The sequence below is a fragment of the Jaculus jaculus genome, chromosome 3, assembly GCF_020740685.1.
Source record: "Jaculus jaculus isolate mJacJac1 chromosome 3, mJacJac1.mat.Y.cur, whole genome shotgun sequence".
Classification (NCBI taxonomy): domain Eukaryota; kingdom Metazoa; phylum Chordata; class Mammalia; order Rodentia; family Dipodidae; genus Jaculus; species Jaculus jaculus.
In genome coordinates, this window is record NC_059104.1 from 180,575,220 (window position 1) to 180,596,949 (window position 21,730).

Consider the following 21,730-nt stretch of genomic DNA (forward strand, 5'->3'; position numbering starts at 1 on the left):
TTGTACTCTGTCCCAGTTTCTTGTGGCTCAGTTGTAATTTGTAGACTTAACAAGAGGGTAGTACTCTGACAGCTTTTTAACTAGTTGAGTATTTTGGCATTTCCCCCTTCTATTTATTATTTTAAAAATATTTTTAGTTAATTTTTAAAATTTTTTTAATTAATTAATTTATTATTTATTCATGAGAGAGACAGAGAGATAGAGACAGGCAGACTAACTGTGAGCACACCAGGGTCTCTTGCTGCTGTAGATGAACTCCAGATGCACACTACAGATGTGTCACTTTGTACATCTGGCTTCTGTTAGTATAGGAGAATCGAACTTGGACTGTCAGGCTTTGCCAGGAAGTTCCTTTAACTACTGATCCATTTCCCCAGCTCCTACAGTTATTTTTCAGTGGACAAAAGTTGTATATGTTTACTGTGTACAATATGATGCTTTGAAATATATATATATATATATATATATATATATATATATATATATATATATATATATATATATATTTGAAGTGGTTAAATTGAGATATTGAATATGTGCATGTTATCAAATAACTTACTCTTTTATTGAGAACACAAAGCCAATTGATACTAGCTGTAGTCATTATGTTGTGCAATAGATCTTTTAATGGACCTTTTAAAAAATGCTATAAACAGGTTGGGCATGGTAGCATATGTCTTTTAATTCCACAAATTGAGAGGCTAAGGTAGGAGGATTGCCATGAGTTTAAGGTAGCCTGGGGCTACAAAGTAAGTTCCAGGTTTTCTGAGCTAGAGTGAGACCTTACCTCAAAACTATAGATAAATAAATGATAACCAAGTTGAATAGAAAATAAAATCTACCTACCATTTTTTTATTATTAACAATTTTCCATAATTATAGACAATAAACCATGATAATTCCCACCCCCTCTCACTTTCCCCCTTACAACTCTACTCCATCATATTCCCCCTCCCCAGTCTGTCTTGTCTTATTTTGATGTCATCATCATTTCCTCCTATTCTACTGGTCTTGTGTAGGTAGTGCCAGGCACTGTGAGGTCATGGGATATCCAGGCCATCTTGTGTCTGGAAGAGTGCATTGTAAAGAGTCCTAACCTTTGGCTCTTCCTGCTACCTCTTCTGCAGTGAACCCTAAGCTTTGGAGGGTGTGATAGAGATGTTTCAGTACTGAGCACTCCTCTGTCACTTCTTCTCAGCACTATGGTACCTTCTGAGTCATCCCAGAGGTCACCACCATTTGAAAAGAAAAGCTACTCTAGCCAAAAGTGAGAGTAGCATTAATAAATATATGGGTATGAATATTAAGAAAAGTGCTTACTGGGCAGTTTGGTTAACATGATATATGCATTTAGGCAGACAACAGCAGGCATTACTCCCCTAGAGCTCATGACCTCCCCTGTCTTAGGTTTTCTGTATCAGGCATGTATTCCCTCCCATGGAGTGGGCCTCCAGTCCAATCAGCAGTTGGTTTCCCCATAGCAGATATGCCACTATTGCATCTGTTGGCTCATCTGGCCTGGCTAGTCCAACTTAAGGCTTGCAGTGTCCACTGTTGTTTATGAGCAAGATGACTTCTCTGTCCAATGGAGCTGTACCTAGCATAGCTTTTTCCAGCTTTTTTTCAGCTGGACTACAGGGAGGAGGTTTTCAGCTCAGCTTCAGCAAGATTTCACATTGACCTTGCAGCCAAAGCATGCCTACTATTTCTTTACCTAAGTATTCATTGACTGCCTGCAAAGAAATACTTTACTGAGCAAATACTAAATGCTTAAATGTTATTTAAAGCCACATAAACTTAGTAGAGAGATTCCAGTACTGTTGTCATTCATGAGCAAGGAAATGGATGTCTGCTTATGGATTGTACTGTAGCTGGCACGGTCAAGACCAACACTCCTGATACTCAGACTTGGCCAGAACCCTGCTTCACATCATCATGGATGCACATTTTAATGTTACTAATGCAGGTTGTCCAAGCTTTGTGGAATTACTGTAATGACTTATTTCCTTGCTAACAGTAATCCTCTTTATTGAACTGTTTCACTCACAGTACATATTTAGGCTTTTCTAGGCTTTTATTATTAGGTCTGTCATTGTTTTTATAGAATTTCCTTCACATAAATAGCAAGAAGCAAATATATAGATCATTTAGGGTCTTGCATATTTCTGTTTTAACAAACAAAATTATTGTTATAGCCCTTTTAAATTTAAGGTAGTATTTAAAAGGTGTTTGTATTAGAATTGCCACACAGAGGAGAAAGAAAGTACACTTTCGAGGATGTAATATGCGTGAATGTGTCTGAGTTTTCTTTGACTCTTTCCCTCCTATTGGTGACTTTTTAGCTGGTGGGTTGTTTGGTTTATTTAGAGCCAGAGTTGTGCTGTGTAGCCTAAACTGGCCTTGAACGAACCACGCAGCTCAGCCTCCAGCACACTGCAGTCCTCGGCTCCCCAGTGCTGGGGTTACAGGTGTGCACCACCATGCTTAGCTTACCTTATTTTAAAGTTCCTTAATTATGCTAATTTTTCCTCCTTTCACATGTGCATATCATGACAGATTATACTTGAAAAAAATTCAGATGGAAAAGACGTCCAGAATGTCCACAAAGAAACCAAAGACAGAAAGTATTTCAGTGTATTCATTGGATAATTAAGATTTTCAAATTTGTACTTTTCTTGTTTATACTCTAAGTGAGATTTTGTAATCAGAATAAATATGCATACTGAATTAAAATAGCAAATTATAAATAATAAAATATATATATATACATACATACATATATATGTGTGTGTATATATATATATAATATATATATACATACATACACACACACATATACATACACACATATATGTTTTTTTTTTAAGAAAATCCCAACAGATTGGCTTTTCTTTTTTTTTTTAACACAAGAGAGAGAGAGGGATAAGGAGAGGAAGAGGATTGGCACATCACGGCCTCCAGCTACTGCAGTCCAACTCCAGATGCATGTACCATCTTGTGGCAATGTGCACTTGTGTCACTTTGTGTGTCTGACTTACGTGGGACCTGGAGAGTCAACATGGGTCAAAGCAACTTAACCATTGAGCCATCTCTCCAGCCCCCAGAATATATTTCTGTTAGTAAAAATGAGGCTTTGTGAAACAGGTTCACAGTCACCTTCATTTTTTCTTTCAGAGATGCTGTTCAGTTAAATGTGATCGCAACGCGCCAGCTTATTCTCCTCGCACAGCAAATGAAGAATCTGGACGTGTTCATGCACGTGTCCACAGCGTATGCCCACTGTAACAGAAAGCACATTGACGAGGTCATCTACTCACCCCCTGTGGATCCCAAGAAACTGATTGATTCCTTAGAGTATGTTTGCTTCCGAGTTACAGCATTAGTGTCACTTCAAAGCTCTGTCCCCCTCTGTCCTGTATGTGCACACACATATATTGATACCTTTTTATGTATTCAACATATTATTGCATATCCACTAGCTTAATGTACAGATTTGTGTCTTGAGTGATGGTGAAGTTGGTGTAATGACCTGATGAATGCCTCTGAACAGCTCATCCACGATTTCAGGAGCCTTGTTTTGCAGATACACAATTCTACCCTCGGTGGAGACTAATGATTGTGTGATGACAAGGTTCTAATTTTTATTTCCTCCTCCCCTTGTCTGCAATAAACTGTATCTATAGAGATGCCTTTAATTATTATGGAATAAGAGGAGTTACAGTTCCTTCATTTTATACTCCTAGTATTTTGTTTATCATCTTGTCTAAGGACAGGGATCCTACAAGCAGTTAACACACCTGAGCATTTGTATGTCAGGATGGAGGCGACATGAAACATGCGCACGCACCATCGCCTCATCTTCTCTCGTCACTTGTACGTTCCTAATCATGTGAGAAGCAGGATCAGACAAAAACCAGAAGAAGAAAGTCTCTGTCCTGTAGACTACAGTTATAGAAACATTTTAATATTCATTTTATCTCCACATATTTGTTAATCTTCATAAAATTCTTGTATGGATTTTTCCTCTGTTAATTTTTGTGTCCCTTTAGTGTCTTTCTCCCTGGACATTACTTCACTTTTGGCTGCTAACAACCTTCTGCTTTCTCCTAAAGTAGGCATACACTTCCTTTCTTTAAAAAAGAATTATATTGACCCAGGCATGGTGGTGGATGCCTTTAATCCCAGCACTTGGGAGGCAGAGGTAGGAGGATCACTGTGAGTTCAAGGCCACTCTGAGACTCCATAGTGAATTCCAGGTCAGCCTGGGCTAGAGTGAGACCCTACTTCAGAACAAAACAAACAAACAAACAAACAAACAATTATTTATTTGAGAAACCAAGAGGCAGATAGAGAGAATGGGCACGTTGGAGCCTCCAGCCACTCCATATGAACTCCAGTGTGCCACCCTGTGCATCTGGCTTACATAGGTCCTGGAGAATGGAACCTGGGTCTTTTGGCTTTGCAGGCAAACGCCTTAACTGCTAAGCCATGCTCCAGCCCTGCATGTCCTTTTTTAAGGGCATTTCTGTTAAGTGTTTGAGTAAACAGATTGCAAGAGAATTAGTAACTTGGAGAGGCTATTGAGATATTTTTATGGCTATTCTCTACTTCTACTTCATGACCCAGTATCTCAGGTGATCCCATATTTACTTCATTTTCTTCACGGGTCTGTGGTTAGAAGTGTTTATGATTCTGGGAAAAAGTGAATGTGAAGTTAATGAAGCTTATTAGTGTTCTCCTATTAGCAATAGATGCAGACATCTAAGGAAACAGGAAGAGCTTATGACCCACTTCTGTATTATTATTATTTACTTACTCATTTATTTATTCGAGAGAGAGAATGGGTATGCCAGGGCCTCCAGCCACTGCAAACGAACTCCAGATGCATGTGCCCCCTTGTGCATCTGGCTTATGTGGGTCCTAGAGAATTGAATTGGGGTCCTTTGGCTTTGCAGGCAAACAGCTTAACTGCTAAGCCATCCCTCCAGCCCCTGGCCCACTTCTTTTATGTCCTCTTTCTCTTGAGTACACAGAGATCTAGCTAACTGATAATGTTAGTGTAACTCATGGATTTGCTCAGTCAAGTAGTGATAAGGCTAATAGCTAAAATCTCACCTCAGTTTCATCAGGGTTGGTGGTTTGGTTTGTTTTCTTACCTTTCAACCTTCCTTTCAAAACTCACCTCTCTCATAAGAACTTTGCTATTAGATAGCAACTTCCCTTCCCTTGAATGTTTGTTTTCCCACATACCCAAATACTTCTGTATACAAAAGTCCTTTATGCTCCCTTACTTTTCACAATCCAGAGTTTACTTGTATGCTTTGCACAGACTAAAAAGAAAAAGTATCTGGAAACAAGTACAGAACATATCTGAATCAGAAGTTTGTGCCACCATAGGCATCATGTAGTTTGCCATGTTTCTTTTACAGATGGTCACAATAGACGGCTTCTCTGGAAACTGAGCATTGAAAGGATTTTGTGACTTCATTATAGATTATTTATTGAATATTCATAGCATGTTTCAATATTTTTTTTTACAATTTTTCATTAGTATTTGTTAATGTCATTTGTGAGAATATATAATTATAGTGGTTTCCTTTAGATGTATAGGTTGTTAGACCTTTTGTATTAATTGTAAATGTGTGAATAGCAAATATTTATAATAAACATACTACTTTGTTAGGTGATTATATACAGATATATAATTTCTAATCTGAACAGTTTGATGTCAGATACACCATGGGATTCATTTGGACAGTGGGAAGGAAATACAGTTTACATGCTATGTGATAGGAGATAATAAGGTTTGCTTTGGGGTAACATCCCTATCAAATATATTGGAACTACATTAATACTAAGTGATATGTTTCTTTTTTAAAAAAGACCCTAGAATTGAAACTACCTTTATTTTTCCCTTAGTAAAAGTTTGTTGTCAGGTCATTTGAGTAGAGGTCAGATAGGCTGCCTTCATTCTAAACAAGAATCTGGAAATCTTGCAAGTGATTTCTTTGTTTACCAGATGGATGGATGACGGCCTGGTAAATGACATCACACCAAAACTGATCGGAGACAGGCCCAATACGTACATATACACGAAAGCATTGGCAGAATACGTTGTACAACAAGAAGGAGCGAAGCTAAATGTGGCGATTGTAAGGCCATCGATTGTTGGTGCCAGTTGGAAAGAGCCTTTTCCAGTAAGTTCTTAACAAATCTTTAAGAATTGGGATTATTTTATTTTATTTATTTGCAAGGAGAGAGAAAGAAAGAAAGAATAAATGAATGAATGGGTATGCCAGAGTCTAGCTACTGCAGTGAACTGCAGGTGTGTGGCCACTTTGTGAATCCAGTTTTACATGGGTACTGGGGAGTTGAACCCAGGGAGTAAGGCCTTAACCACTAAGCCATCTCTGTAGACCCTGCCATTGAGCATTTTAAATTATAACTTAAAATAAGTTGGTGTGTTTTAAGAGCAAGTATTATTGGTTGAACTTGGCTTATCATGGCGAAGCCAATGACTGCTCATATGAAGAGATACTATTATTGGTATCTTTATTGCTCGTGTGATTCTGGGTGCATGGAAATGTAGATCAGCAATTTTCAATCCTAATTGAAAGTTAAATCAAAATCTTCCACATTATTTTGAGTAAAGAAGACCATAAGTTCATGTGTTTTCATTACCTAAAAGACAAGTTTCCAAGATGTAATCTCTCCCTTTATAGATCATAAAGCTGAGAAGAATTTCATAGATCCTTTGATAAACTGTTGTTCAGAAGAAATAAGGTGTTAGGCCATTTGTAAACCCCTGGAATAAGAGAAAATGGAAACTGATTTAGAAAATAGCTGGGTTTGTGTCATAGTCGTAAATGATAGTATCTCTTTTATTGTTTTAGTCATTGTACTTTTGTGTTTTGCTCAACCAAATTTAAAGAGTACTTAACCATTTTCTCCTTATCAAAGTGCTGCATTAGTAGCTAGAGTAAAATTGGGCATCAGCAGGCTTGATTTATACAAAAGTTGCTGATGGCATGCACTCCTACAGACTTCCCTTTGCAGAGCTAATGCAATATAATAATCCCTTGGAATATACTTTGACTTAGTCATTTACAGGCCCAGGGAAAGACTACTTCTATTTGTGACGAGGAGCCTGTTGTAGTCCTGTTCACATTGCTGATAGAAATCACCCAACCAAGAGCAGCTTCTGGGAAAAAGAGGTTTATTTTGGCTTTCAGGCTCGAGGGGAAGCTCCACCGTGGCAGGGGAAAACAATGGCATGAGCAGAGGATGGACATCACCCCCTGGCCAACATAAGGTGGACAATAGCAACAGGAGAGTGTGCCAAACACTGGCAAGGGGAAACTAGCTATAACACCCATAAGCCTGCCCCCAGCAATACACTCTCTCCAGGAGACATTAATTCCCAAATTTTCATCAGCTGGGGATCTAGCATTCAGAACACCTAAGTTTATGGGGGACGCCTGAATCAAACCAACATATTCTTGACAGAACCTAGATTTTTTTTAAATTTATTGAAGAAAACTACAAAATTTATTTTTGGAATTATAGATTTCAAATAATAAATCTCTAGTTTTATAATTACTTTAACCTGTTCCTCTTTTTTTTTCTTCAAATATTGGCTTTAGGGCTGGATTGACAACTTTAATGGACCAAGTGGTCTCTTCATTGCGGTAAGGAAGCTTTTATTTTTCTATACATTCTTCTGTTTTCTGACACTTTTTCTCTCCCTCTCTCCCTCTCTCCCTCTCTTCCTCTCTCTCTCTCTCTCTCTCTCTCTCTCTCTATATATATATATATATATATATGTACACATGTACTTTGGCTTATGTATATTAAGGTGTTGTTTTTAATTTCAACAAAGGCAGGGAAAGGAATTCTTCGAACAATGCGTGCCTCCAACAATGCCCTTGCAGATCTTGTACCTGTGGATGTAGTTGTCAACACGAGTCTTGCAGCAGCCTGGTATTCCGGAGTTAATAGGTATATGAGGTGACAGTGTTGTTTATTAACTATATAGTAACTAAGAAGGGAAAAAAGGAGCTGCTAATGTCAGTCCCTCAGTCCTGATATTACCATGTAAGTGTATAGGCAATATCACTGCTACTGTAAGGACTGGTAGTCCCCAAGTGATAGCAAGTGAAACTACTAGTAGGAATGATAACTTATGTTTATTCTCATGCACTATGGAATTTTGTTAAAATTTCAAAATTGTGAAAAAGATCCCTACCCTTGAAGGATTTTTTTAAGCCAAACTAAAATTTGGTATGAACTGGTCATTATTGAGTTGAAATTCACAGAGAATGCTTTACACATGTCAGTGTGGCACAGCAGAGGGCCTGTAAATGACCCATGAGCATTTATAAGCAAAACCTACATTTTCAGGTTTTTAATTTATCCTATCTAGCTTACCTGGAATAATGAGCTTAAGTTATTATTCTAAATACTTAAAAAAGGGACTGGTGAGATGTCGCAGTGGTCACAGTCTTTTTCTGGTAGTGACCTGGGTTCAGTTCCCCAGTACCCACATAAAACCACATGCACAAAGTGATGTGGGTGTCTGGAGTTTGTAGCAGCAGGAAGCCATGACATGTCCTTTCTCTCCTTTCTTCTCTCTCTCTCGTAAATGAATATTTAAAGAACATATTCTTTAATAAAAATGGAAGGATATGCTGCTATATATATATATGTTTTTGGCAAAAAGGGATATAGCCTATAATTTTCTTTTCAACTTTAGTCTCTGAAAATAATGATACATGGGAAGCTGGAATTGTTAGTTTTCCTCACTTTAAAAAAATACATATTTTTATTAATTTGCAAGGAGCAAGAGAGAATGAGGGCCTCTAGCCACTGCAGACAAACTCCAGATGTACGCACTATTTTGTGAAACTGGCTTTATGTTGATACTGGTTGTTAGGCTTTGCAAGCAAGTGCCTTAACTGCTGAGTCATCTCTCCAGCCTCAGTTTTCCTCACTTTTAAAAGACTCCTGCTAATATAAGGGAGAAAGGTATGCAAACAAAAAGTTAGTCTATTCACTTATAGCTTGGAGGGAGGAAGGGTGAAGGGTAGTTGTTAACAGTCACCAAACAAAACCCCTTAAAGGATACTTTTCACAGTATGTAGGCAGTGATACTACCTGTGTGCTCCAATGGCAGTAGCAGGACTGAGGGATTAATACCAGTAACTCCTCTTCATCCTCACATCTTCCTATTTTAAGCTCATACAGAATTTAGATAGGATGTTTGTGTGTGTGTGAGTGATCATTTTGTCTTTTATCTTTGCAGACCAAGAAACATCATGGTGTATAATTGTACAACAGGCAGCACGAATCCTTTCCACTGGGGTGAAGTTGGTATGATTTTACCTGTTTATGAATGTTAGAACATATTTTAAAGGCCTTAAATTTTCACTGTTTTTAATGTTAGTATACTTATGAGGCATTAAGCCCATCAAATTACCAATTTATTCTTGTCTTAATTGCCACTTTAGAAGCAATGGCTTGTGATATATTCTTGGTATTTCCCAAGTGTAACAGTACCCTGATGTATATTTTTACCCAGCTCACGACCATCCCTGGCTGTTCTTTGGTTGCCATTTGCAGCAGCCCTCACTGATTTCCTGTGGCTTTTGTTTTCCAACCTCATAAGCATCTTCAGACCTGATGTTGCCAATCTACAGGCAGTATTACTTCCACCTTAAAGAGTGGGTGTAGTGGGCAGTCCCAGAGTGTAAGTCAAGGATTTAGGAAGTGGGATACATTTTGCCAGGATATATTCTGCTAACCTCTTACTCTATTTATTGAAAAATCACAGATCCACAACAGGTATTATGTATGGGTTACTAGTTCTAACATAGAAATAGTTAGAACTTAAAAAAAAAAAAACCCTTAAGTTATTGGATGATGTCAAATTTAAAGTAAAATATATTTATGACATTAGTTTTCAATCTTATTTCTAACTGAAGTTTTGCCGATTCTTCAGAACAATTGTTTTTAAAGTAAATAAGTGCAGAGGATTGAACGCTTCTTCTCTTCCCCACCCTCCACTGCCGTGAGCATGCTATATAAGCACTCTACGTCTTTGCTACGTCCTCAGACCTTGGTTTTCTGACACAGTGTCTCACTATGTAAGTCAGGCTGGCTTGGAACTTTCTATGTAGACCATGCTGGCCTGAAGCTTAGGATCCTTCTGCCTAAACCTCCCACGTGCTGGCATTGCAGGCGTGTACCACCACACTTGGCTCCCTTAAAGTAAATCTTTCATGATACTTATCCTCAGGTTTTCCTGTGGCTTTTGTACCATCAGAGCATATAAGGAAAACATCTAGGTTGATTTTCTGATAATTAGTCCTTCAAGAATATTTAAACACCTTAACTGAGTGAGTTTTTTATAGTCTTTGGTTTTGTTGTATAGTTTAATGAAAAATCAAATTCAATACTATGTTTTAGTGAATATCTCAGTACATTTCCATGAAGTAGTAACATAGATACCACATTTGTTTATGTTGACATTGAATAATCTAAGTAAATTATAGCAGAGGTTAATTTTGGGTTGTTTTAAGTTCGTTAGGTGGTGGTTAATATGAGCAACTTATTCATAAACAAAGGATGACGGTTTTCCTTTTTCTTGTTAAGTAAGTATAGTAATAAGAGTCTGAAAAGAGGAACAGAAAGAAAGAAGCTATCGTGAGAGGTAAAATATAGAAAGTGACTCCATAAACTGATATAGGTAAAACATTAAAATGCTTTTTAAGAGTGAATTTTAGTAAAAATTCATTCATCTAATTAAATTAGTGGCAGTTTTAAACCCAACTGAAACCAGCAGTCCAATGCCCATATTCTCTTAGCTACAATGGAGAGTAGAAAAGCTTGTTTTTTAAATGAATTCTGAATCTTTGGTAAAAATATTTTGCATTGTAAAAACATGATTTTTTTTTTCAAAACATCATTACATGGTTATTATCAAAGCTGTTACACAACTTTTCTTCCTCAGAATACCATGTAATTTCCACTTTCAAGAGGAATCCTCTCGAACAGGCCTTCAGACGGCCCAATGTAAATCTAACCTCCAATCACCTTGTATATCATTACTGGATTGCTGTAAGCCATAAGGCCCCAGCATTCCTGTATGATATCTACCTCAGGATGACTGGAAGAAGCCCAAGGTAATGGTGACTAGCTCTGTCTTATCTGTTCCTCTGACTGTTAAACAACCCATGCTTAACATTAAGATGCATATTAACTCTGTATCTGTTTATGCTTATGATAAGGCTTAATGGCCTTTTGTGAATGGGAAGACTCTTGAATTTAAGAAATTGTCAGGAAAGCAGAGGCAGTGTTGTAAGTCACTCTAATTTGTTGTAAAGTTTGGATGATACATTACTGTCATATGTTGAATTCTAGGTCTAACTTTAGGTGATTTTCTGAATAACTATTCAAAATGATTTAACGCTTATTTTTCCTACAGGAGATTATATAAATCAGTCGTTCAAGATGAATCCTTTTAACCAAGTATTCAGGCACCCCTATGTTAAGTTAACTACCAACAGCCTAATGCTTCATTATTGGAGGGGTGTCAAACATACCATGCCTGCATTATTGTACGATCTTGCACTCAGGTTGACAGGTCAGGAGCCGTGGTAAGAGGAATAGCAGTAAATACACTGTGTATTGGTAAGGTGATGGAAGCTTGCTGGAGAGACAAACGTCGCTAGCATGAGCTTTTCCTTTAGAAGTACTAACCTGACTAGTCACAATTACAATCATGATGCTGGGGCATTTCTTCGTAATTGGATATATATGGGGAGAATACATGCAGATCTCATTGGGTTATTGGTTCTCCAAAATCTTGTGATCATAGGAAATGTCCTACATCACGGTTGTCATTGTTATTATAAGCTGAAACTGAGCCTTTTTCCTCTCCCTGAAGAACCTAGGGGCAAGTTTTTACAGGGAACTTAGTTCTGCTTTAAATGTTCTGCTTTAAAGTGGATGGTGCAGTTTCATCTGAAAAATACAGGGTGCTTCTGAAAATTCCATGAAATACCTTAGCTGCCTATTCAGCTTATAATATGCTAATTACAGATTTTGACTAATTTTTCTAGGTTGGGAGTGGCATAGTTTAAAAAGAAAAGTTGGTAAATGGGAAACTTGCTATTTTCTTATAGTTGTAATATCCTTTCTTTCCTATTTTCTTTTCCATTGAAACCTTGCAGCTTATAGTTCTCCTATTGTCTTTACCACAGTTATAGTAAAATGTATTGCAAGATGCTTATTTTAACAACACTGGCATTACAGTGGATGGAACCTCTGATTGGAGAGTTCAGGATTTGAATAATTCTGGGCAAAGGAGGTTCTCACTCCAGAGCTTCCATCAACTACTCAGAAAATACAAGTGAGGCATTTGCTTGCTGAGGCACATCAGAATCTGAGTTAATTGTAGGGAATTTCTGTGAATTTACTTGTCCAGGATGTTTTAACCCTATATGTTACCTGTTCGTATAAATGAAAGGTATTGACTAGAACAATTTCACAGAAAATATCTCGTTTTTCTAGAACAGTTTACATTTTACCATCGTTAGCATTCTTAAATGAACAAATGATAATGCTTGTCTTCTCTAGATTAATAAATTCCTACCAGTTACAGCAGAAAAAAGAACCTGGTTCCAAAAGATAAAATAGATTAAACATTTCACAGCACCTTACATGGAGCAAGGGCACTCTAACTGAGAATAGAAGGAATAGCCAGAGTTCACTGCCTGACGGAGAACCGAGCGGGCTGCATAGCAGGTCGTCCTGGATTTGGCTTAGTGATTAAAACTGCAACAGTCCTTTCATTGTTATTTGCAGTTTGTTTCTCTAAGGGTCAGGAGTTTGCAGAAGAGCCAACTGGGGTGCTTTCTGTTTCTGACTGTCATAGGTCTAGATAATGCTGAAGTTAGATGGGGCTTGGGGTCAGCCAGGGGGCAGGTGTGCTGTGTCTTCATGCCCTCAGGAGTGTTCCTGAGAGACTTTTTCTTTTCTTTTTTTGTATTTTTTTTTGAAAAGTTTAAATTATAAGGTTTATTTGGGAAAATTGGTAACCAGGGAAGAAGTAGGGAACTTGTTGCTTAGGGATGAGACTGGATCAGATGCTGAATTTCAGTTTTACTAAGGCAGGCGGGGTGACATGGCTTCTCTCTATATATTTGCACTTCCCTAGCTGAGTACGTATGGAAAAAAACTACCTTGTTCCTATTTCCTGAGAGACTTCTTCAAAGCCCAGTGAGTCAGTGAATTAAAGGCCTAAAGGGAATTAAAGGTCTTTGTGACAGGAGGCTTGAATGGAGGGAGGGGCATTTGAGCGGGTAAGGTGGAGTGACTTTGTTTTGGTCTACTTAAGGAAATCCCTACATTGCCACTTTTGTCTCCGCCCCCCCCCCCTTGAAAAATGGTCTCATGTAGTCCAGGCTGGCTTTGAACTTGCTATGTTTGCTTACTGCTTTGGCTTCCTGAGTGCTGAGATGTGCCCCACACCTGGCTTCTATACCTGGCTTGGCTTTTTCTTTTAGTTGCATGTGAAGTCACAAGTCCTTCTAAATGGGAGAAAAAGGGATACTCAGAATGGTCAAGAGCTTGTAAATGAACAAGTGAGGTGAAAGGGATTACTCAAGTCTGTTACAGTTAACCTTTTGGCCAAAGAATTCAAATTTCTTCTTATTGGCCAGTACACTTCTTTTTCCCACAGATTCTTTTGGCATCAGCTGGAGGCCTAGGTTTTGTCATCTAATGTTTAGGAGTGATATTGCAGATGGAGCTTCTCAAGTAGTAATATGAAACCTATGAACTATAGCGAGTTACAAGCTGTCCATACACTCTACACAGCTACCAGCTGCCCGTACTCTGTATATAGTTACCAGCTGCCCGTATGCTCTGCACAGTTACCAGCTGTCTGTACGCTCTATACAGTTACCAGCTGCCCATACGCTCTGCACAGTTACCAGCTGTCTGTACGCTCTATACAGTTACCAGCTGTCCATATGCTCTGCACAGTTACCAGCTGTTCGTACGCTCTATACAGTTACCAGCTGCCCATACGCTCTGCACAGTTACCAGCTATCCATATGCTCTGCACAGTTACCAGCTGCCCATACGCTCTGCACAGTTACCAGCTATCCATATGCTCTATACAGTTAGAAGCTGTCCGTACACCCTGCACAGTTACCAGCTGCCCGTACGCTCTACGCAGCTACCAGCTGCCCATACGCTGTACATAGTTACCAGCTGCCCGTACCCTGTACATAGTTACCAGCTGCCCATACACTCTGCACAGTTACCAGCTGCCCGTACGCTCTGCACAGTTACCAGCTGTTCGTACACTCTATACAGTTATCAGCTGCCCATACGCTCTGCACAGTTACCGGCTGTCTGTACACCCTGCACAGTTACCAGCTGTCCGTACACCCTGCACAGCTACCAGCTGTCTGTACACTCAGTTACCAGCTGTCCGTACACTCTACACAGTTACCAGCTGCCCGTACACTCCACACAGTTACTAGCTGTCTGTACGCTCTACGTAGTTACCAGCTTTTCTATACATGCTACAAAAGTTGAGAAAACCATAGGATAATGGCTTCAGACAGTTTTGTCAAGAGAGAAAAATGGGAGGCACACAGTTAACATTGCTCCATAACAATTCTGAATTCTAGTCCAGGTATATGGTGGCAGTTTCTTGGTTGGGATCTGTCCTCTCAGAGCTTCTTGACTCTGCCCTCCTTTTATTTATTTATTTATTTATTTATTCATTTTTTGAGGTAGGGTCTCACTGTAGCCCAGGCTGACCTGGAACTTACTCTTTAGTCCCAAGCTGGCCTTGAACTCAAAGCAGTCCTCCTATCTCTGCCTCTGCTGGAATTAAAGGTATGTGCCACAACACCCAGTCACTCTACCCTCTTAAGTTATCCTTTTTTTTTTTTTTTCATAAAAAGTGGTATGTGGGACTAAATAGTCAACTTACCCTGCTTCCTGCCCATAAAAAGTTATGTACTCTAAATAAGGGTCAGTAATTGAACATCTGTAAAGGGCTATATAGTTAATATTTCAGGCCTTGAGGTCATATGGTTTCTGTGGCTGCTACTCTGCTGTTCAAGAATGAGAGCATCCCTTGACTGTATGTAAATGATAAGCATGACTCTTTCAACAAAACTTTACTTATAAAAGCATGTTAGGTTAGATTTGTTGTGTTGGCCCAGGTGTGCTGATCACAGATACCTTTTCATTTTGTATCTTTTGTCCCTTTACATGTACATCTATGTGATCTTTTAAAATTGTGATCTATTTACAAATTCCTTAAAAGATCCACTATGTTAGACCATAGCTGTCCTAAGACAAGCCCTTCTGAATCTTGTATGATGAGGTTGCTATGGAAACTTAGATCAGAAGTCCTTGCCTCTTACATGTTTGCTGTCCTTCAAACAATAGAAATTCTCTTACACGTGTCTTTAAGGTCTAGATAGAGCTTTTTGTCTGTCTGCAAGGCTCTAAGAGCACCTATCCTAATTCATTCTAAAGTTTTAAAGACTTAGGTTTCATGTCTGCTAGATTGGATTTGATTTATGTTAAGACACTATTTTTCCCCTTTTGGAATGTGGTCATAGTTGGGGCACATTTATTAAATAACTGATGTGATATAATCTATAATTTCTGAATTCCAGATAAATAAATCACACAGAATTTTGATTATTTACTCCTCACAGACTTGGTAACAGTCTTAGCAGTATATTAACATCTCTCTCACATTGGTCCTTCGATTGGCTTAGTGACAGGTCTATAGCTGCTTCTGTCATTCTAAGGGGACCTACTACTCCTATTTATACTTTGTGGCAAACCAAATGGTGATATTAGTGTTGGTAGAGCAGTCCCTTCAGCTTTCAATGCAAGCGTCATCCCAGCATGGTGAGTCACCTGGGCAGTGAACTGGGCCTTGTGCTGCTCCGCCTCCACCGGTTCTGCTGCTGGACTTCTCGGAACCGCCCATCCTCCACAGTGAGCACGTAGCTCAGGGCCTGTGTGCATGGGTGACAAGCAGACAACGTTACCTTCAGAAACCACATTTCTTAAGAATTACTGGGCAGGTTGTAGGGGGACAACTGGAGAGATGGCTCTACAGTTAAAGGTATTTGCTTGCACAGCCTGCTAGCCCAGGATAATTCCTCAGTACCCAGGTAATGCCAGACCACAAAATGTGGCACATGTGTCTGGCATTTGGTTGTAGGGGTGAGAGACCCTGGGGCATGCACATACATACATGCAAATAAATTTTAAAAATACTTAAATAATTGCTGGCTGGTGTTTTTATATTTTCTCTAAACAAATAGTTCCTTTTTTCAAGGCGAGCATTGTCTTCTCTCACAACTCCGTGTTAAATAGTTCAGTTACCTTCTGTGATCTTCCATGTTGCCGCTGTTATCAACAGGAGATAGCTTTAGTTTTCATTCTGGCTGCAACAGTACTTGTTCTTACTTTCTTTTTTTATTTATTAGTGGTACTGAGAATAGAACCGATCTTCCCAGCCGGGCAAGCATTAATACCACCGAGTCCCGGCCTGAGCCCGATTCCCCATTGGAAGCTTTGCCCAACCACTTCCTCATAGACTTACAGTGCTCCTGCTTACTCTCTTCTCATGGCCCTTTCAGATCTCAGTAATCATCTCATGGGCCTTGATAGATTTTTGCCTGCCTCCCGATTCTGAAATAATACCACACAGGTTAGGTTTTTTATTGTTTACAGTACCTACCAGGACCAAGCTGTGTTCCTGTTTTCTGTGTGGTGCTACAGATGACAGCCATGTGTCTTACAGCAGTAGTTCTTTTGTTGACATGGCAGAGTCTTACTCATTTTTCACTACATTTCATTTGGGTGTATGTGCACAGTGTCTGTACTTATGTGTGTGGATGTGTGCACACAGACTCAGAGGCCAAAGGCGAATGTTCACTTACCACTTTTGCACCTTATTTCCTTGAGACAGAATCTCTTGAAGCTTGGAGCTCACTGTTTTGTGGTTAGACCAGCGAGCACCAGTGATCTTCTTGTCTCTCCTCCCCAGGACTGGGATTGCAGGCCTGTGTAGCAAGCTGACCTGGCTTTTTTTGTGGGTATTGGGGAGCTGAATTCCGGCCCTCATGCTTGTGGAGCAAGTGCTCTGACCTGCTAAGCCATCTCCCTAGCCCAGCTCAAGGTGTCTTAAATGATTATAGTCAGCTAGGGGACTGGGGTAGGCACACTGGAGAGAGTGGGGCAGAGAAGGAAGGCTGCAGGGTGTTTTCTGTCTCTTGTAGTCTCAGAGTCTCTCCATGTATTTTGCACATGGACTAGTCTGAGCTTCTGTGCAGCATGGCAGCCTCGGGGGGCACTTGGACAGCATACATGGTGGCAGAAGTCTTCAAGGGTGAGTATCCCGGTCAGCAAGCAGAAAACTGATGGCTTTCTGACCTTGCCTTTGAAGTCACATAGCATCACTCCCACCTTGTTCTAATAGTTATAAATTGCCTTCCCTTTTTGATGGGAAGATAATCTAGATAACATTATAGATGAGTGCATAGGATTAAAATCTTTCTCAAAGAGGAAACATGAAATTAAAAACCTTACCTGGAATTTGTCCTGAAAGGAGGATGATCCTTGACCTCTGGGAGTGTATAGTCTAAAGGATTGGGTTGGGGTGGTACATGCCTATAATCCCAGCACTTGAGAGGCTGTGGCAGCAGGATTTTCATGAGATCAGGGCCAGCCTATTCTACATAGTTCTAGGCTACCCCATAATGAGTGAGACCTTGTCTCAAAACCAAAAATATTAAAATAAAAACAACAAGGGACATAAAAGTTTATTTAGGCAATTTGATAAATATTAAGTACAAAGTCTTAAAATGTATATCATTTAATTTCTTTATTTACTAAGCCAAGATACTAAAATTTACACGTAATTGAGAGCCCTGATGTAATGCCTTATTCTTTGTCACACATGGTCCATTTGAGTGGTGTACTTGAGCCTGTGTGTCAGCTAGATAGCAATCTGACTTGCTGTCTCCCTTCCCCCAGTATACATTGTACACCTTAAAACACAGATGCTCAGCTAGCAGTGGTGACAGAATCTGTGGAAGCACCCTAAGCCACTCCAGCCCCTGAAAGAAAGCAGCGTATCGCTGTTGAAAACATGTTTTAAAAAGTGGCTCTGTGACCTTTTTGTTTGTCATTAAGTTTAACGTTGAAGCTGATGGTGTTGATTATGTGATTCTCACTTGGGAACCTTGGGCAGACAATATTTGGAGTTACTTTTCGTTCTCACTAAGTGAGGGGTCTGCTGGCCCCTTCTAGTGCACTGAAGATATGGTTGCTGCCAAGCATTAGTGCGTGGCCCCATTTTTATCCGCATGATAGCCTGAGGTTGAGAAACCCTCTTTCACTTAGATGATGAATAAGTGCTTGCTCTTATTGTACATTAGGGTGTACTATAATTTAGTGGTTGTCATGGTAAAGAATCAATCAATACTCAGAAGATATAGGGAAGTAGAGGAAGTCACAAACACTCATATTTTTAGCCTCTGTAGTATTCAGTCCAGTATTGTCTGATAAAGATTTTGTAGATTTCTTACATCTATGTGGACTTTCAAATCCCCCTTTTCCTTTTCCCTTCATCCTTTTTTGAGACAAGGTCTAATTCTAACCCACACTGGCCTAAAATTCATGGCGGTCCTCCTGCCTCACCCTCCCAAGTGCTGGGATTGCAGGCATGAACCACCTTACCTGGCCTTTGTTCTTCTTCTTCTTTAAATCATAATTCTTTTTGAAATGGTTATATCAAGGGTTGATATTAGGGCAGTTCAATCACTTGAATGAATCTGTAGGTGAGATTAGGTAAGAATGGTCAATGCAAAAGGAGTCAGAAAGAAACACTTCAGTAAATGCATTGGGAAACCATGCCTGTATGTGAAGAGATTGATCTCAAACGACATACAACATTATCTGTTGTATACAACATACAAACTACCTATGACGTTGTATTGAGTGTTACAGATTTTCTTCAGAAGATTGTCTAATCTCTTCTTTTCTAAGAGCTTCTCTCCCTAAATTCTTTTTTCCTATATGGACTATTCTGAGATAAAAGTTTGGATGTAAGCTGGGCGTGGTGGCGCACGCCTTTAATCCCAGCACTTGGGAGGCAGAGGTAGGAGGATCGCCGTGAGTTCAAGGCCACCCTGAGACTCCAGAGTGAGACCCTACCTTAAACAAAACAAAACTTTGGATATTTAATAATTACTTTCATGTTTACTAGAGAACTTACTTTGGAATTACTTTGTTACATGAGATAGTTTGTTTTCTTTTCTCCTTCCATATTTTTCATGTTGCCTCATTTTCTTCAGTTTTCTGGATTCGGGGTTTCTTTATAAACATTTTCAGTGTGTTCTTAGAGTTGCTTAGCAAATGACACTACTTTTATTTTCCTTGTCATTTCTAATGCTCTGATTTCCATTTCTATAGCCCCTAATTTATTGGAGACTTTCTAAATTTCATTTTGTTTTAGATAATCTTTTTTGCACAAATATGAAAGTACAAATTATTTTTCTATTTTCAGAAGTTGAGTTTTTCTTATTTTGGTATTTGGTTTCAAAAGGCTCTTTTTTACCTTCTACTTATTACAAATGTATGGGTATTACTGTTTGGATTCATGTGATCATATCAATGACTTGTGGTGCGCAACAATAAATAAAACCATTGATATAAACATTAAAGTTCCTTGGTATGAGGAGAAGGACATTGGGGGTTATGGGGAGGTGAGTGAATACTTCAGAAAGTTTCAGCACCAGTCATTGATTTCACAGCCTGTCCAGACAGTGCAGTGCCGCTGGTCACTGTTACAGAGAAACTTTGTGTTTGGGTTTGTTTTCTTTATAAATTGATTAAATGGAAAAAGAATATTTCTGTATATTCACTTCAGCGATGCTATTTAAGTTGGGATCATTACATAGTAAGTTACAAATTATTAGTAAATGCAGGATAACTAAAAAGCAAGGGGAGATGTAATGTCATCCCTTTGCTCAGTATTACATGTAGAATAATTGACCTTAAGCAAATTGCATGTGTGTCCTTTGAGAAATGATTCTGTATGTCAACAGGAACTCTGGAACATCAAGTTCCATTTGCTATTGCTTCTAGATTTTTCCTTCATTTTGGATTTATAAAATATTGTCCTAAGATGCAGAAATATTCTTATTCCCTGCTGATTTGGTTTACATACTAAATTATATATTTTAATTGAAAGGGATTGGCACCCTGGGTGATAATGGGAGTTTTCCTTATCTATACAGTATATGAATATTGTGATTTTTCTTATAATACAGGATGATGAAAACAATAACTCGTCTTCACAAAGCCATGGTGCTTCTTGAATATTTCACAAGTAATTCTTGGGTTTGGAATACTGACAATGTCAGTATGTTAATGAATCAACTCAACCCAGAAGACAAAAAGGCAAGTATTTTCTGTATGATGGTACTCAGAAGTAAATAACCTGGCAATTGGAGAACTATTGAGTAACCTGAAAACTAGGTCTTCCCCACAATCATCATACATAATAATCAGTAATCTGTCATATTCTCTCAGTGCTTCAACCATAATTATATATAAGGAGATAAAAGTGTGTTATCTTAGGACTGAAGTAGTTGGGCATTTTTATAGTGTCTTTGAAATGTTAATCTTTTCCTTGTAAGGTTGAGTTCAAAGAGAACTTTAACATCTTTACTTTTTCTCTGAGCACTTTGTTTTCTCAGCATTTGTTCTTGGGAGAGGGGCAAAGGACCTCTCAGAATGTTTTATATAAATAAATATATATGTATATATATTATATGCTCTTTTTGCCATTCTACCTTTCATTTTTGTCTTGCTTGACAGTTTTAAGTCTTTGTGTCAATTTGAAGTTACTTTTGCTATTTAGCATGTACGTTTAACACAGTCTTAAGGTAACTAATTCCAGTTGCATCCTAATGGAGTTGGGGCAATACTCACGGTACGGGGGATTGAACCCAGGACCTAGTTCCCGCTGGTATTTAGAACCTTCGTGTACTAAGAGTCTTAACAGGTTTTGCTATAATTATTTCCTCCAGTTGTGTGTGTTTATATATTACTTCTCTTCTCCCTTTACACATAACTGGGAAGTGTTTCTTCCTTTGGCCTTCACTTAATACTTAACTATGCATTTCTTTCCTGTATGATCAGTTTCTTTGTCTGAAATATCTCTAGAACACCAGAATATGGTCTGGTTGGGGGTTGGTAGAAATGAACTTTGCAGCTTTAGACTGTCTGGCATGTTTTCATTTCATCTGAGGTTTTACGGGACAGCTGCAGAACAGGGAAGGCTGTGTCAGGCTCTGTCTAGATTGTGGCTGCCTAGACGTCCGTTCATTTTCCTGTTTATGTTCCGCACTTTTGCTGTCAGTGTCTTTGTATGGTTTTATTATTTGAATTTACTTGCTTTATTGAGCTTTCGCTATCTGAAAATGGGTGCCTGAACAATTTGGCAAAATACTTTGCCATTATTTCTTCAAATACTGCCTTTTCACCACTGTCCTATCTTCTTATAGAATTCCTGTGATATGATAGATCATTCTGTCCTTCAGGTCTTTTAAGCCTAACTTCATAATTTGCTTCTGGGCTGAAATGTAAGTAATTTATTTTAATTTTACTG

General features: G+C 38.8%; 1 protein-coding gene across 4 annotated transcripts in view; it reads left to right on the forward strand.

Annotated features, from left to right (window-relative positions):
* The window catches only part of Far1 (fatty acyl-CoA reductase 1), a 65,551-nt gene that overhangs the window by 39,169 nt on the left and 4,652 nt on the right, over positions 1 to 21,730 (forward strand). Inside the window, exons 4-10 of one of the 4 annotated variants that reach the window (XM_045145354.1) lie at positions 3,175 to 3,354; positions 6,020 to 6,197; positions 7,644 to 7,688; positions 7,880 to 8,007; positions 9,302 to 9,369; positions 11,009 to 11,180; positions 20,388 to 20,517. In XM_045145354.1, coding sequence (XP_045001289.1) covers positions 3,175 to 3,354; positions 6,020 to 6,197; positions 7,644 to 7,688; positions 7,880 to 8,007; positions 9,302 to 9,369; positions 11,009 to 11,180; positions 20,388 to 20,517 — 901 coding nt within the window. Of the gene's footprint in view, positions 1 to 3,174; positions 3,355 to 6,019; positions 6,198 to 7,643; positions 7,689 to 7,879; positions 8,008 to 9,301; positions 9,370 to 11,008; positions 11,181 to 11,482; positions 11,655 to 20,387; positions 20,518 to 21,730 lie in introns of all 4 variants that reach the window. The other 3 variants (XM_045145355.1, XM_045145356.1, XM_045145357.1) reach the window with 3 other exon arrangements.